The sequence below is a fragment of the Fringilla coelebs genome (genome assembly GCF_963513975.1).
Source record: "Fringilla coelebs genome assembly, chromosome: 4".
In the NCBI taxonomy this organism is placed as follows: Eukaryota; Metazoa; Chordata; class Aves; order Passeriformes; family Fringillidae; genus Fringilla; species Fringilla coelebs.
The window spans coordinates 29,191,925-29,208,851 of NC_140032.1; the positions used below are offsets into that span (position 1 = coordinate 29,191,925).

Sequence of the window (16,927 nt, forward strand, 5' to 3'; positions counted from 1 at the left end):
TTTTGCTGTCAAGTTTCTAAAATCTTGTCTGTGGTTAGACAAAAAATGTGGCAAAGCAACTGTTGGCCATGTTAATCCATGGTTGTCATTGGTCTTTTGTATTCTGTGTGTAGAAATTTATAAATAAGTAAACAACATGTATTTTGTCTTCTCTGGCTTGAAGCTTCCAAACTCTTAGGGACCAGAACTGTCTCTAATGTACTTCTCCAGTAACACACAATTAAATTCTGCTCCTTGATTAGGATTTCTTAGTGCTCTGATTACATAAATAGCAACAATACCAAAAGAACAATTCCTTTGCACAGCTGGTTCAATGTTAAGTGGAACTATAATATTATACTTGAATGTTTAACAATGTATTTTGGCCTATAAATTCTATGTCAGTAATATAATGGAAATATATTGTTCTGCAGTTCAAAGGCTGCACTGAACCCACTCAGTTGTGAGTTCAGTACAGTTGTCATGGATTCTGTTGTAGGCTTTTGTTTAACACTTTGAATGTAACTTCCTGCTTCTTTCAGCTTTATAACACATACTAGAGTATACTGTTCAGCCATATGCTGCACACGTGGCAGAAGCTTGCATCCTTTGTCCTTATAGCCCTCAACCATTTTCCAGGTCTGCTTTCCTCCCCGCATCATTGTTGATCCTGTGCTCCCTTTAGAATATCTCCTGGAAGTCTTCCTACAAAAAGAAATTCAGTTTCTTTTCCATTCTGTATTCTGCTCCAACAGTTCTGGTGGCCCAGTCTGCCATCAGTAAGTCAACAGTACTTACCTCTCCTTCTTCACATTAATATCCATGGGAAAAGTGGATGTTTTCCTAACAATGGGTGATGAAAAAGGTATAAAGTGAAAAAGGAGCTGTAGTGTGGACAGATCAGCAGATAGTAGAGCTTCCTCTAAGGGGTTTCTACAGTTTATTGAGGAACTGAATTCTCTCTAGGATAATTTTCCTTTAAAACCTGCAGCCTCTCTGAAAGCATTGCCTTTTTTCATTAATGTTTTTAAAATATACCCTTTCCTGAAACTTCTTGGATTCATTGAAATTTCAAGTTTCAATTGTCTGAAAACTGCTTTATTTGCTTATTGCTACTTCTCCCTGATAGTCTGTTTAAATGCCTTTTAGAAGTACCAGGAAAGTAAATTTTTCTCTTTGGTTAACTCTGTTCTAAATGGGAACTGTTAATGTGCCTCAAACAGACTATTTGATTTTGTATAAATATGAAGCTTTACTTTAGTGTTGAAAATTCTGGTAACTTATCCTGAAGACAGAACTGTGTATCTACAAATTGACTTAGTCATGCTACAGATTATTTCTCCTAGCCCCATTTACAAGCAGCTGGTGAAAAGCCATCTGGCTCACAAACCATGTCTGTTCTATGTTATGAAATCTTTAAATACTTGCCTTTCTGCACTCTTATTTGTCTTTTGAACCACTTATAAAGGAATATATTCCGATATTTGTCCAGATGGGACTTGTCCGGGCTTGCCTAGCCTCTGCTGCTTGGCCGAAAGGCGGCAACTGTGGTGTGTTCACCTCAGAGACACCTCCAGCTGGCCCTAGGGACGTGCCCAGACACACAAAGCTCTGCTTTTACCTCTGTGCAGATGTTTTAAGGCAAGGTGAGAGAAAGGAGCGCATTCTGCCAGAGACTTCGATCCAGAGTTTATTCCAATGGCAGGCTTCTGAATCCCACAACAGCTTCTAACAGAATCCCAAACCACGTGCTTGCTGGCTCTTTTGAGCCCAAGGAGAGGGGGAGGGCAGGGGCAGGGATCCCACCAAGCAGGTGCAGGGTGGGCAGGTCTCAGGTGCAAGGGACATCTGGGTGGGCCAATGGCCCCCAGGGATGCAGGGCATCCTTTGAACTCTGCCAATCACTCGATGCCCTCTGGAATGCCAGGACTGACAGACAGCACCAGCAGGGGTCAGGGGTGGGGAGAAGGAAGGTTATTGACATCTGGGAAAGGACAGGGACACCTGAGACAAACTATGACATCACACTGCTACAGCCACTCATAGTTTTTGACAAAGTGTACTTTTTCAGAAAAATATGGTCTCTTTTAACCGTGTGCCTCAGAAATAAATTATTAGGTATTTGGCCAAAGCCAGTGAGGCAAACTAATAGTATGTTACTTAGGCAGTCAGATGATTTCAGTCAAGTTGGAGTGTGTGTATAAAGCAACCCATTTGTGTTCTTGGTTAATAATCATCCAGCTTCAGTTCTGCATATGTAAGTCCATGGGTATACATAATGCAGAATATTTAACTGTGTTATTTTTAATTTTTTTTTTTATATTTATTGCGTTCTATATACATTGTTTTGCAGAGTAAATTCAGTTCAGTTTAGCTGCATCCTTGGAGTGGGAGATAAGGACTTGTGTACCAGCAAAGCAAATTGGAAAGTAATGCCTCATACTTATTTGTAAATGTGATTCAGACCTAAAACTTTATAGCAAATCATGTTGTGTTCTTGTAAAAGGATAGGTTTCTGTCAAATGGAGATAAAGTGTATTCTCAGTCTTTGTGTCTGTAGGGATTAGGGCAGTAATTGCGTCTAATTTCTGGTGATGCTTTCTCCTCCCTGTGGTCACTGATGTGTTATTTCACTGAATGTTCAGGGAGGAGCTGAAATGTCTGCAGTGGATTTCTTGAACCTGAATATAATTCCTATTACTTTACTCATCTTTGGGATTGTCAGAATTTCATAACTGTTTCCTTCTAAATATAGAAGGAGCAAACTAATTGTGTACATTGAGAATTTTAGTTAGGGACATGCACATATAGAGTGCAGGGAAAAAGAAATTTTGACAGAGTGAATAATACAGTTCTGCAGAAAATGTATTTTTTTTTAATGTCCAGTTCTTGAACTGTGAAAGCCTGACTCCCTTGAACAACATGGAGTGTAAATTGTGCCAGATGAGAACTGGAATGAATTGATAAGTACTATTTGCTTTTTCTCTGTCATGTTTCTAGACTGCAAGAAGTTTCTGTGATGAAAATCTCCCAGACTGATTATATTTAAAGTGGTGCAACCAGTGTCAATATTCCTGATTGGCATTTTTCCTTGTAATGAGGTGATTTACTGTTTGTTCTTGCATGTTCCATGAATATTCACCAATTCTGTTGCTAAGCATATTGATGTGCTTTGCACTTACTTATCACTTACAATTGGTTTCAGGGCTATCTAATCTTTCTCTCTATGGCAATTATTCTTTATCTATCAGAAGATACTCCCTCTTACTCTATTTCAGGGAGCAGGAGAGGTATGAGCTTATCAAAGATTTTTTCTCACTTGATCTTTCACTAGTTAACATGCCTCTTAGGTTATCTTTATAAATGATTTTGTCTTGTTAAATTGAGAAGTGAGCAGATTAGAACCACTCTGTGCTTTTTGTTCGGTTACTGTTTCAGTTTTTCTGAGTCTTCCTTCCAATAATACCTGCTTTAGCTTAGACCATTGTGCTACTGTAAAAAATAGTAGTGGCAATGTGTCCTGTCTTCTAACTGGCAAACTTTGTTAGTTCTTTGTTATGGCTGCTGTTGCAGCATTTGTAAGGGTGCTAGGGAAGTGGCTTTCTTAGAGTTCCATGGGAGTAAGCGGAGTACGGACACACTCAATAAGGAAAACTTTTTGTAGGGAAACTATTTCTGTTTATTCCCCAGGCTGTAAGTAAGCATTCCTGAGATGCATTTTTTATTTGCCAAACTGACTTCAAAATCTAGATTGAATGGGAGTTGAGAGGGGGAAAGCTGGAAGGTGGTGGGCTAGTGTCTAATATTGACCTTAAAGAATGCAGATATCAAAACTAGAATATTTAAATATAGGATAATATGTTGAATTAGATATGTTGAATCTTTTTCAGCTAGCTTCAAACCAAGACAGGACAAGAATGTGTGCAAATTTCATTCACAAATGAATTGTTTACCTTTTAAAGATTATGTAGTCTTTGACTTCAGTAATTTTTCATTGTTAATTCTTTGTGAAGTTATTTTAAATACAAAGGTGGTGTTTTCTACCTCAGCATGTCCTTGAGATGCAAATGATGAAGGCTGGGAAGATATATACTAGTGTATCTAATATGGTTATTAGTGTATATATTAGTGTATCTAATACATATTATACTAGTACCTGCAATAATACTTGGTTAGTGCCTGCAATAGTACCCGGGTTCTGTGGGAATCCACTACTGCACATGGACTAGGCTGACTTGTGGCCTGAGCTGGTACTGCCTTTGTTATATTCCTATGAGGATGGACTTGGGATGTAAAGAGGACTTCAGAATATATCTGTGTGCATTAAAGTAATCAGGAAATGTGATTCTTGGGAAAATTAGGAAAAGTGTCTTTTTCAACCGGGAAGAAAATAGGGAAAGTGCTTCTCAGATTTATTGTTCTAATTGTTTTCAAAGCAAAGCTCTAGGATGGGTCTGTGGAATATTAAATTTTACAATCATGCTTCCTTTCTCCTTTATATTTTTCATTATTCTATATCAACAGACTCCTTAAAATCAACTACAAAAAGCAAACCGCCAAATAATTTTTTTCTCTCTATTTTTTCTCTGTCCTTAAACACCCTGCTCTTTAAAAGTGCAAGTATTCTTTTTGTTTACCTAAACTTTAGATGCAGAATAATCTTAGATCTCTACTTGGTATTTTACAGAATTGAAGCTTATTATTTCTTGACTGGTTTAGGTCTTGAAATTATGTTCCTCTTTAGCAAAAGAATAATCTAAAAGAGTTTTTTGCTTCTTTGTTTGGGTGGTAGGTTTTTGTTGTTGTTATTTGTTTTGGTTTGTTTTAAATCTGTAATTGTTTTTAACCCTGATAGGTCTTACATTAGCCAAGTCTGGAGTTATCTTTTTTTTTTTGTGAGAACAGTAATAATATTTTGCATAATATTTATATATTTTCTACCATGGGAAATTTAATCCTATGGGTACTTGGGTTAATGGGTAAAACATAAAGAACACATGGAATTTTAAGGAAGAAGTAAAACTTGTATCTGTGGTAGGTAGTTACAAGATGTTCCAGTGCCTTTGGCAGTAACAACTTTTTCCACTCTAAAGATTAATTATTTTGTCTGCAATTTTGATTATAATTTTTTAAATTCTTTAATTTTACACAGACTAGTTTGTGCATAGTTAGATATCTTATTTCAGAAAGTACTTAATTGCCTTGTCACAAGACAGAAAGTGTTAATTACTTATCATCACCACATCTTTCCTCTGACATTACTCTCTTAATTCACTTGCTGTGAAGAGGCAAGTGAGAAATTTAATTCTGCTTTTTTAGCTTCCCAGTGTACTAATCAGCAAGATAACCTTTTGTATTAAGGTGCCAATACAAAATAGGTATTTGACAATCAGTAATACCAAAAAGACAAATTCATTATGTCTGCCTATGTGTTGATTTGTGGGTTTCAGCATTTTTGTTGTTGCTGGGTTTTCTGTTTGTTTTGGTTTGTTTGGTTTTTTTTGATTGGTGTTTTTGGTTTTGATTGTGGTTGTGTTTGCTTTTTTTTTTTTAATGTTTTGGAAGATGAAGAAGCCAGAGTACACATACCCAGAATTTTTCAGCTAGATGCTTTATGTATGCTCTGTATGAGAGACAACAACAACAAACTAGTTGTTCTTTGCTTGTATGGAGAACTCTGCTGATTTGTTGGTTTTGTTAGAGGTCACTTAGCTTCCTCTAAAATTCTTTTATATGATAGGCCCTCATTTTAAATGTCTGTTATATAGTAATAAAGAACATGGAAGTACTCTTGTATTCCTTGTTGGAACAATTTTTTTTTAAAAAATAAGTGTTATTCTTAAGGAAATTCTGTCAGAATTATTTCAGTGTGTTTGATTGAGGTCTCATTGCTTTCCTGTTCAAGTAGTTATATTTCTGATTACCAAACAGTGCTCATGTGCCTTGAAACAATTTAATGTCTGCCCCTTCATTCTGGTATATTTTCCCTCATAGAACCAAATCTTCTCTGATTTATTCTGTATTTACTCAGCATTTTACATTTCAAATTTTGAATTGATTTGTCCTTAAATTCATTCTTTTAACAGTAGCTGCTACTGCCCCTTGCCAGTCTTCCTTTATAATCTAATTCACGTTAAATTCTTGATGCTTTCCCTAGCTAGGCTTTCATAATATTTTTTTAATAAAACTTCTTTTCATTGTAGCAGTTTCTATTCTGTACTTCCAGAGATTGGAAATACAGCATCTGTATTTTAACCTGGTGTTTGGAATAACATAGAAGAGTGAAGAAGAGGAAGAAAGCTTTTTTCTTAGCATTAGCCATGGCTTGGCTGTCTGGGTAATTCTTCAGAGTAGCACAGTGCTTAAGGGCTTTGAGGGATTAGTCTCTATGTGGTTCCACAGAGAAGAGAGCTGAGTTATCAGTGGCTTTGTAAAATGTCTCTCTAGCATGCCTGTTTACAGAGAGCAAAAACGATCCAGTTTCTATTTAATTTTTTAATTTTTTGGGGAGTAAATCCAGTAAAACCCTGAACTTTTGTTGCTCCTCTGGCTTTTTGACCTCTTTCAAACTGTGATTTATTGGTAGCATTCCACCGAAGTCAAAGCAACCTCAAATTTCTGAGGTGAATTACCTCTGTGAAGTTGCTATCATCATTACTTTATTAGCTTTCAACATAAAATCTTGTCATTCCACAAATATGCAGGGAAATAGGCAGTAAGGGATAGAAAGGGAAAGATGATTGGCAGTACTTCAACAGTGAGTCAGTTTGGGAGTTACTTTATTGTGAAACAAGGAACAAATACACTTTGAACAAAGGAACAGTTTTGTTGGTGTCTGTCCATGTCACCTTTTCTCTAGATGCTCTGCTCTGTAAAGCAGAAATTGCTTTACATTAATGAAAAAAACAAAAAAAATAGGATGGAACCACTCTTCAGTCAAGTGATGTCTTTTCATACACATCCTTTAAATATCATGCTTTCCACCTAGTGTTCTGAAGTTGAAAATGTTTTGAGGAAGGGCTGAGAGAGTTGGGAATGTTTATCCTAGAAAAGCAAAGGTTCAGGAGGAGTTATACTGATGCAAATAAGTAGCTGAAGGGTAAAGATGAGAGCCAGAATCGTTGGTGCACAGTGATAGGACTGGAGGCTGTGGGCACAAAATGAAACACTAGAGTTCCATCTGAACATCAGTGATCACTTCTGTACTGTGAAGATGACTGAGCATTGTCAAGAGTTGTGCAGAGGTGAGGGGTGGCTGCTTGTTTTGTTTGGAATTTGTTGTTTCTTGTTTTGGGGTTTTGTTTGGGCTTTTTTTCTGGTTTTTTATTTGTTTTTGGATTTGTTTGTTTTCCCTAAGGAACACACTACATAAGTTATTTGATTTTTTCCTAGGGCAGCATATATCCCAGGGCAGTAATTTGGGGTATATGGGGTACTAGAGCTACGTGCTCTGGTGTGTACAAAACTAGTATATGAGCAATCTGATCCTGGATTACCAAGTTCTTATGGTTTACTCTGTTACACTTTCTTTTTTAATAGTGTAAGAGATTCAGCTGGCAAAAATATTTCGTGATAAAGTTGAGAGGGAACAGCTGATTATATAGCACTGTATGTAGAACATTCAACTTCACATACAGTGCTTGAGAGCAAAAGCAAGAACTCATTTACACATTTTCAAAGACATTGGACTCTAGTTTTACAATGAAGAAAACAGAGAAGTATCTGTAATGTCATACCTTTGCTTTTAGTAGAGAAATACAATTTCTTCAAATGATCTAGGTAAAAAAAGGCTGCCTGCTGATTTCAGCAAGCACTGAAGAAGTGAAGAGTTACTTATTTTTAAACATAAATACAATGTTAATACTGTCTTGAGAAGTCCATATTCTTTGTAGCAAGGAAGAGATACACAAAGTATATATTAGTTCCTGAATTTGCTTTCAGTACTTGACTCATAATTCTACTCTGTAAATTGGAATGCTCTGAGATGACTCTTGGAGAAAGCTGAACTTAACAAAAAAAAAAAACTCCTTGAGGTCCAGAAGTTCAGAATGATAATCTAAATAGCAACTAGTTTAAAAGGCTGGCTTAGTTAAGTTTAATTTTATGTAAAAACCAGAAATATTTGAAAATGGCAGGCCAAATAAGTTGATATTAAACATCTTGATAATCTGCAGGTTTGAGATGTGTTTGTGGATTTAGAAAGAGTTTTGATTTGTGAAATAATAATTGTACATAGAGTTATCTTGAAGTAGCTGCATAAAAATCATAAACTTAGCACTCTGAAAGGTATGGCTGAATCCAATTCCCAGGAATCTGAAAGTTCTGAATATTAAAAAAAATTATACTAATTTAGACTTAGGAGTTTGATCTTAATGAATTGAAATATATGTGCAGAATTAGTTTTAACTTATTGTGCATAATTTTAATATTTAGCTAAAGATTTCTTCCCATCTTTAAGAACTTCTGCAATATTTTTGCTAGGTGACCCTGAATTGTTTTCCACTGAGAGTAAATGGAGCTTTTTTAGCTTTTGTGTATAACAAGCACTCTTGGAATCATCCTGGATGTCCTATATTATGCTCTCCTGAGACTAATATCCTTCCAGTATAAAGGTGACCTAAGCAAAATGTACTTTGAGGTTTAGCTGGTGCTTTTGTTGTAGAATCTTTCCTCTAATTCATAATTCAACCTTTTAATATTTCTCATTATGTAATGAATTACTTGCATGCTTATAAAGGAAAAAAAAACAAAATAAAATTATAGGTGAAAAGCCTATACTCGTATAAGTCATCTTACCTAGGCTTATTTCTGTAAACTTAAACTATTTAACTTTTGTTTATTTAATGCAATGCAGTAGGTATTATCTTTCCTGAAATAAGCTGTGCTCTTGTTTACAGTACTAGCGTCTTACTCTGTAATTCATACTTTTGACCTTATAGGTTTTATTTAAAGCAGATGAAGTTTGTCTTTAAATGAAGTTACTATTTCTAGTAACTTCTAGTAAGTTACTATTAAGTTTGTGAAAACTTGACAAATTGTGAAAATTTTGAAAAGTATTAAATAGAAAACAGGGTGAATTTCTTGTGTTTTGAAATCAATTGTCAATTTTTGATTGTACTCAGTGGAAATTGATGATCTTTGTAAAATCAACTGGACAAAATACATCCATGTAAACCATTACACAGGTTATTTTCAATGTTGCATCTTACACAGTGTAAAAAAATATTAATGTTAATACTTTTATAATGTTCAGAAACTGACAGCTTCATGTAATAGGAAATGAACCAGATTTTTCTGAAACTGCTAATAAAACAACTTATGGGCTAAAATAATAAGAAAAAAAAAGAAAAAAAAAACAATATAGTTTTGATTCTCTGTTCATTTATCTACTCAGCCTTAAAAGGACATTTTTTAGGTATTATGCCACAATGTAGGCATTTTACATAAAGATGAAAATCAGTGTCTCATTCCAAAAAGCAAATCCTCAGTCACAGCTAAATGACTTTCAGTCAATGGAGCATAATATTAAGTCAGTCATACTGTGCCAGCTTACATGGCTTCTCAGTTATGCTTGGGCAATGGCTTTTTGTAAATAAATAAATAATCTGAGAAGGAAAAAAAGTTTCCAAACAGGTTTCTGTATCTTAGTGGTTAGTAATATTTGCATTAATTCATGCTTCTCTTTTCTTGCAGAGGAAAAATTAGAGAAGAAAATATTTGCGGTACTGATAGTCATTCTCAATAGAAGAATTAGTTTATGAGCATATGGCTGCAGAATAAATTGTCACTCACTGGAATATGCAGATACTTAATCTGGGAGTTCTCCATTAGGCCTAGGGTTGTGAATCAAGAAATCACAGTTTGTAACTTTGACATGACCCTGGTTTCTATTCCTGTTTAAAGACAAGTTCAAAAAAGAGACTGAGTATTTTTGATAAAGCTACTGGTGCTGCTTGCATTAATTTGAACAGGAATAAATTTTGATAAAAGTGAAATATATTCAAATCTTTTTCCCTGGGTTTTAGAATAGCTTAGAAAAAATTAGAGAGAAGATTGAAGATGTAGACAGATCAAAGAAATTACCTTTCAAGTCCGTGAGCTATTTGAGATCTTGTTTAGAAGACTTATGCTGGAAAGTAGCCTTCTATCTTCTCCCTTTTTGGTGTATGGGAAATATTGTATGAAATTATCTAAATAAATGCCATTATTGTGTGTTGAGTTTTACAAATGATAGAAATATTTTTATGTGTTCAAGGATACTGATATGTTGCTAGCATAAATTACATTTTTATGCAGACATCAGGTGACCAAGGGACAGCAGAGGAATGAATGCCTGTAAGAACACTTTGAATGTTGAATCTGTCATCTTTCTGCCACCACTTTAATGGGGTCAGTAATTGCATATCTGTGAATGTATCAGACACATTTTTAGAGAGGTTAACTGTTCTTACAACATATTGGTGAAATTGTTTATTAGTGCAATTAGTTTCTCTGTACTATTATTCTTAGTATAATTAACGACTAAAATGGAGTTAAAGTAAATTAGAATTTAAGCTACGTGCATTAGATAGATTTATGAGCTCCTTTACATGCAGTATCAGTCAGTGCAGCCTTGTTTTGTGGTTCGCTTTTTGTTTGGTTGGTTGTTTTTTTCACAATGAGTGTTGTCCTGAAATAATTGTGTACAGAGCTAGCATTTCTTGGGGATTTGATGCACCTGATTGAACAAAGCAGAATTTTCATGAAGGGTGGTTTTTCAATCTGCCTTAGCTAGTGTTGGTAAAATACACATAAAAGAAACATGAAAGTCAAGCCATCTTATTTTTTTTTTAAATTGCAGCATCATTTCAGAAATACTTAACAAAATCTGTAGTTAACTCATCTCCAGTAGCAAATGTAGAATCAAATCATTAATTAGAAACTCCTTTCTTTATTTCTTTCACTACAGAAACTGAAATTTGAAGTGCTGGAGTGAATTGGAATTTTTTATCAGGAAAAGGGAATGGCTCGGTAATAAGCAATGCTTCAGCCTTATTAGTAGATCGATTCCCTGGCTAAATTATACTTTCCCTAGTATCTCATGTCACTGCTTTTGATCCAGTCTTTCTAGAGCTGAGGTCTTAGTATTCCAGGTTCACATGTTGAGCAGTATTCAGGACCCTTTTACATCAGAAAAACCTGAAGCCTCTTTGGAAACCTGAAGGATGTAAAGTGTTAGATCTGGTATTTTTCAAAGGGAAGGAGTCTAATTTGAACACTGAATCACTCAGTAATATCACTTGGACTTAGTTCTTTGCTTCTTTTTTCCAATAGCTCCTTATGCCTTAGATTACCTGTGTCATGCTATTCTAATAGAAGGCAAAGTAAATGAAAGGAATTCTTTAGAAGAAATCTTGAAAATATCAGGGACATCCACTGGACAGACAGAGCAAGGAGCACTTGGGAAAATGTGTGGTATTTTGGTTTTTGTTGTTTGGCACCCCCTGCCCACAACAGTCTTATTTGGACCAAAAGAAATTTAGAAAATCTGGCCAAGAAAGATTAAAAGTCAAGTGAGGCAACACGTGTGTCTACAAGGTGATTCTTGTTGTTTATGCTTTGTCTTGTCGGCACTGTGTCTTGGGAGAATGAATAAGTAAAGCTGTGTTTTCAGTAGCTAATCTGCTAGTCACAGAGAATGAAAGGGAAGGCTTGTAGATGTCAAGCTCTATTGGGTTAAGAAACAGAGAGAAGATATGGGGGATCACTGAGAAGCAGTCCCTAATAGGGAATTGCTTCAGGTGCAGATGCCAGAAGCTTGCCCTACTAGCATCTTTAGTTTCATAACTTGTCACACTTAGCTTTTTGACAGGTAGCTTGGTTGTTTCATCACACCACTGGAAACCAAGATCTATAATAGTTGAAATTTACCTTTTTTTGGTTTTTTTTTGCTTTCTTCATGACTCAATAATAGGGAAAATTGCAAATGGAAAAATCATTTACTAGCTTTAGGGATAAAAGAGGAATTTTTTAGAATTGTTTTCCCAAGCAGCTTTTTTTTTCAGTGGGGAGTGCTCATCTGCTTAAGAGGATTGAGGAGAAGATACCAATGACTGTCACTATTTCAAGATCAAAGACAATTTTTTGTAGGTGATTGCTTTATGAAATAATCCCATTTTCTAAAAAAATTAACAGTTGTACTTGTTGTGTAAGAAAATTCCTGGATTTTGGATTTTCTCAGATTTTAAAGGGTTATTTAGTTTTTTTTTAATGTTGATGTGCCATATATTTTCACTTGGGACAAAATAGTGTAGGAGCAGCAAGTAATGTTGTAGTTCTGTTTGTTTACAGAAAATAGTATTCATTTTCTTTGCACACATAGGTCATACCTGTTCTTATATTCTGCTTGTGGCATCAGCTAATGAAAATAAGTAAATGATACATGGCTGCTTCTTCATTAATTGATTTAATGTTCTCAGTGCTTTTACAGACTGTTATCTGTTGATCCTTTTGTAGCTATTTGCAACATCACACCCAGAGTTTTCTTTATACAGGAAGAATTTCCTTTGCCATACTTAGAGTTTGGGTTTCTTGTTGTTGTTGGGGGTTTTTTTGCGGGAGGAGGTGGGGGTTTGTTTGGTCGTTTGTTTTTTGGGGTTTTTTTTTGTGGTGTTGTTGTTTGTTTGGGGTTTTTTTGTTTGGTTGGTTTGTTTTTGTTTTTGTTTTTTTGTTTGGTTTTTTTGTTATTTTTTCCCTTTAGTGTTTCAACTATAACCCTTTCAGTTATCCACATAAATCTGGTAAGTGTTTGAAGAATTCTGTAAATGAATTGATTTAAATATATGTAGAGTCTTTACTTGGAGAGACTATGGAAAGGAGCAGAAAATTAGAAATCTAGAGTGAAAATGAGGTAGTGTCCCTTGTTGTCTGGATTTGAGTAACAGTTGTTGTGTCTGACATCACTACATATGTTTTGTTAGATTTAGCCATTCTCTCCTACTTCCAGACTTTTTCTGGCAGAAGAATTTTCCCAGGGGGTGAAAAGAGGCAACTTAGTAAAATTTGTAAGTGTCTAGAATCCTAATGGGAATTCACTTTGATGATAATTGTATGTATGGATTGTATAGCTGGACAGTAGAGGGTAAAAGAAAGTATATTTGGTTTCAGTATCTTCATAGCAAAAACAGTTTGGGATAGACCATTTTCTTTTCTAATAGTGCTTTCTAGGATATTAGTAGATTATTTTTCTAAGAGTAGTATGAAAAATTTGCCTTTTCATTCTACATGGTTTTTTGGCAATTTTTCTTCACTTTTCAACACTCTTCTTCTGCACAGGAGAAAATTTTTGACTGACGTAGAGCTCATGCTTTTATTCAACAGTATGTTTTTCTGTTTTCTACGCTTCTGTCTTAAAAAAAAGAATATTTTTACAAAAATATCCAAATTAGATTCTGAATTATGAAGTCCTTAAGACTGGTCTGCTGGCTTCAGTATACATAAAGCATGCATTACCCTGCCCCGTGCCTGTTATCACACTGACCAATTGTCTGAGTGTAGTGTCTGTTAGGTGGGTGCCTTTGTGATCCAAAGCTGAATTAGGCAGATAGAAGTTTAAAATGTGCCATATTTTCTTAAGACTCAGCTTTAAAGTCAAATGCATGGCTAAAATGCAAACTTTGATTTCTCACATTTATTTCTTCGATTTCATTATTAAATGAAATGAGAAAAAGGTTGCTAACTTACTGAGCCGCATATTGTGAAAATATTTTATAATTGACAAAACCAATATCAGACCTTCGTATTTTTCTAAAGACTTACAAGTCAGAAAGACTGCACTGTGAATTCTAGAGATGTTAGTCACAAGGTCTCATCTATTAGTTACTCTGCAAAAGACATCTTCTGAAATAAAGTGTACAAAATATTGGTGGGATATTGAAGTGCAGTCAGTTACCTAAGAGAAGTGTAGCCTATAGCAGAATGTTTTATGAGGCAAACCACTTTCTGCAGTCTATTTCATAACTTTCTATTTGAAAAAAATAGATTTCTGGAGAATGCAGTGAACCAAGTATATACATTGTACCTAATGACTACACTCCTGAAATGTTAGCTTGATTTTACCTACCGTAGTACACAAATAAAGTTAGTGCAGTTACTGGCTTTTTACTTGTGCATGTAGGAAAAACCAAAGAACAACAAGTGATAAAAGGGGTTGAGAACATTATAGTGAATAGTGCACAAGAGCTATGTAAAGGTGACGTTATGCATGGCTGAATCTAAAGGAATCAAGACTAATTTTTATTGGCAACTAGCTTCCAAATAAAACTAGAATTGGGACTTCTCTGAGTAAGATTCTTCTATACAACTGTATTTTATAGAAGCAAATGATGTAGCAGTAATAGAGCTGGATTTTTTTCCCTCTCCTGTTTTTTTTCTTTCTTTCAAGATCCTGCTTTTGCTTTCATACCCTTAATGCTATTTCATGGGTTTCTTTTCTTTGAATAAGGCCTAATCTGAGAAGTATTTGTTTTCCTGTACCAGGTAGGATATTGTGCATCGTTCCTTTCTTAATATAAAAGTTACATCTTTTTATTAGTTCTCTTTCGTTTATCTTTTTGCTTGAATAATTAAAGCTTTTGGATATACTAGTTCCCATCGTTTTTAGCTCCTTATATTTTATTGTGCATTACTGGCTGAAGTGCCTGATGCAAAACGAGTGAATCTTTTGGAATGAACAAGGATTTAATCATGACACTGCTAATTGAAGGAAATCTTACAAATATCTAAGCTTCATTTTTGTGTAATTTGCTTTATGATACTTTTCAAAGAAAAAAACTTACATAATATCTTCTTGAGGCAAAACCACCAGAAACATATGTCTTTTAGAAGAAGAATAATTATAGTTTCAATTGAATCATTGATATTCTCATGATAAACAGAATTGTAATCTCTCCTTCACAGTCATGATTACAAATACCAGCTAAATTCTGAGAAAAGGAACAAAAACTAAAGGATTTTTTAATAGGGTCAAGTAAATGCAGATATTTCAGAACTATTCATGATCCATACTCATCAAAGCTTCTTTTGGACTCAGGCCTTCTGATGATCTGTGCCTAGGGGGGGATAGCCCCTCAGGGGTTCTGATAATTTTGAAGGTGGGAGTTCTGACAGGCAAAATACAATTTTTCTTTGTCTTTGCAGTTCATTCCTTCCTTCCCCTCATATATCTATCTCTACTCATTCATAGCATTACTGATTTGTCAAAATGTTACTAGATGACCTAATTTTCCTACTCTATTCAATTTTTTTAAAAATCTCAGAATAGCCACCTTGTCTTATTGCTCAGTTGTTCTTAGACAGTGTTTGCCTTTTACCTGTCATCACGCTCTCTTTTCTGAGAGTGTCCCTGTTTTAATAGTTTTTTTTAAGCTAGTTTGTTCTATCTCTCCCCAGTGGAGCCTGACCAATATGTAAACCCTTTAACTAATTTGTATTTTAAGATACATTAAAATTTGTATTTTAAGATACATTATTAAAATATGTATTTTAAGAGAGTTCTTGCATCTTCAAGTTTTCTGAAGTTAGTTTCCTCTTTGTTTGGTGTGTCTTCCTTACCTTCTGTTCCTGTCTGCCCCCTTCTCTGTCCTTCTCACTTTCTCTCTCAGCACTTAGCTTCTGAGTTGTAATGTTCTAGTGTCCTCCACTCTTATTTTTAGTTTTTATTTGATAAAGGCAGCTTCCACAGGGCCAGTGAGCATGGAGCTGATGACTTATACCAAGATAGATGCATTAATCCTGATATGCTATATGCAGCAATCCACCTACAGCATGGTCAGTACAAGCTTGCTGAACTTAGGTAACTTAGGAAACGAAACACTTCCTGCTGAGTGTGTGTGGAATCAGGCTTACTTGATTAAAAGAAAAAAAAACAAAAACCAAACCCCTAAATAGATTTTCATAGGAATAGGTAGGTAAAGAGGGCTGGTTTTTAGTATGTCTCATAGCTTGATTTTAAATCATTCATGGGATGGAATGCTTTCAAGCAAAGGAAAGCATTTCAAGCAGATTTTTCTTATACAATACTAGTTCAATCAAAATATTTTCTGCTTCTCAGTGTTGAGATCTACTTAAAACATTGATCTCATAATGGAATGTACCTAGATGAGTTTATATGACAGTGCAGTCTTGTCTCTAGCAAAATACAAAGCTTGCCTGAATTTCAATTCAGTATGATACATTTGTAGGAAATTCTAAACATAGTAACTATTTCTCTCTCTTTGTAGGTACATTTTTCTTTCATTTTTATACTCAAGTGACTGACAATATCCTGCTGTGAGTTTTATTAAATGGAGTAAATACAATATAAGGCTGTGTTTTCTAAAACTTTAGTTTTTTAAATGGAAGTTAAATGATTGCTGTACTGGTAACTTGTAGTAGTAACTTGTAGTTAGGCAGTGATCCTTACTCTACTCCTTTGTCTTTGGTACCAACCTGTTTGATTTTATTTTATGTATTCTTTCTGTTTAAGACCACATTGAATTATTCTTTTAAATACTTAAAGTCTCATTGACTACATGAAAGACTAAATTATGCTATTAGCTAAACTCTGCTACATACAGCTATATATAACTTCCATCTTGAGTCCAGAGAAGTTTGGAGGGTGCAAAGGCAGAATATAGATAAAAAGCACTTAAATTTTAAGCCTAAACAATCGTCATGCTTGTCCTCAATTACAGAATCTTTTGGCTGAGAAAGTGGAACAGCTGATGGAGTGGAGCTCAAGGCGCTCAGTCATCCGCATGAATGGAGATAAATTCCGCAGATTTGTGAAGGCTCCACCTCGTAACTACTCTGTGATAGTGATGTTCACCGCTCTCCAGCCACAGCGGCAGTGCTCTGTGTGCAGGTAATTTATACCTTGGTGACCTTTCTCATCTTCCTTACATTGGTTTTCAAGTGAATGTTGGAATCA

The 16,927-nt window shown here is 35.0% G+C and overlaps 1 protein-coding gene across 1 annotated transcript in view; it reads left to right on the plus strand.

The window, feature by feature from the left end:
• The window catches only part of TUSC3 (tumor suppressor candidate 3), a gene marked incomplete at its 5' end in the record, with an annotated part of 108,371 nt that overhangs the window by 19,193 nt on the left and 72,251 nt on the right, over positions 1-16,927 (plus strand). The window contains one exon of the mRNA XM_084204415.1: positions 16,692-16,861. Within this exon, the coding sequence (XP_084060541.1) occupies positions 16,692-16,861 (170 nt within the window). The remainder of the gene's footprint in view (positions 1-16,691; positions 16,862-16,927) is intronic.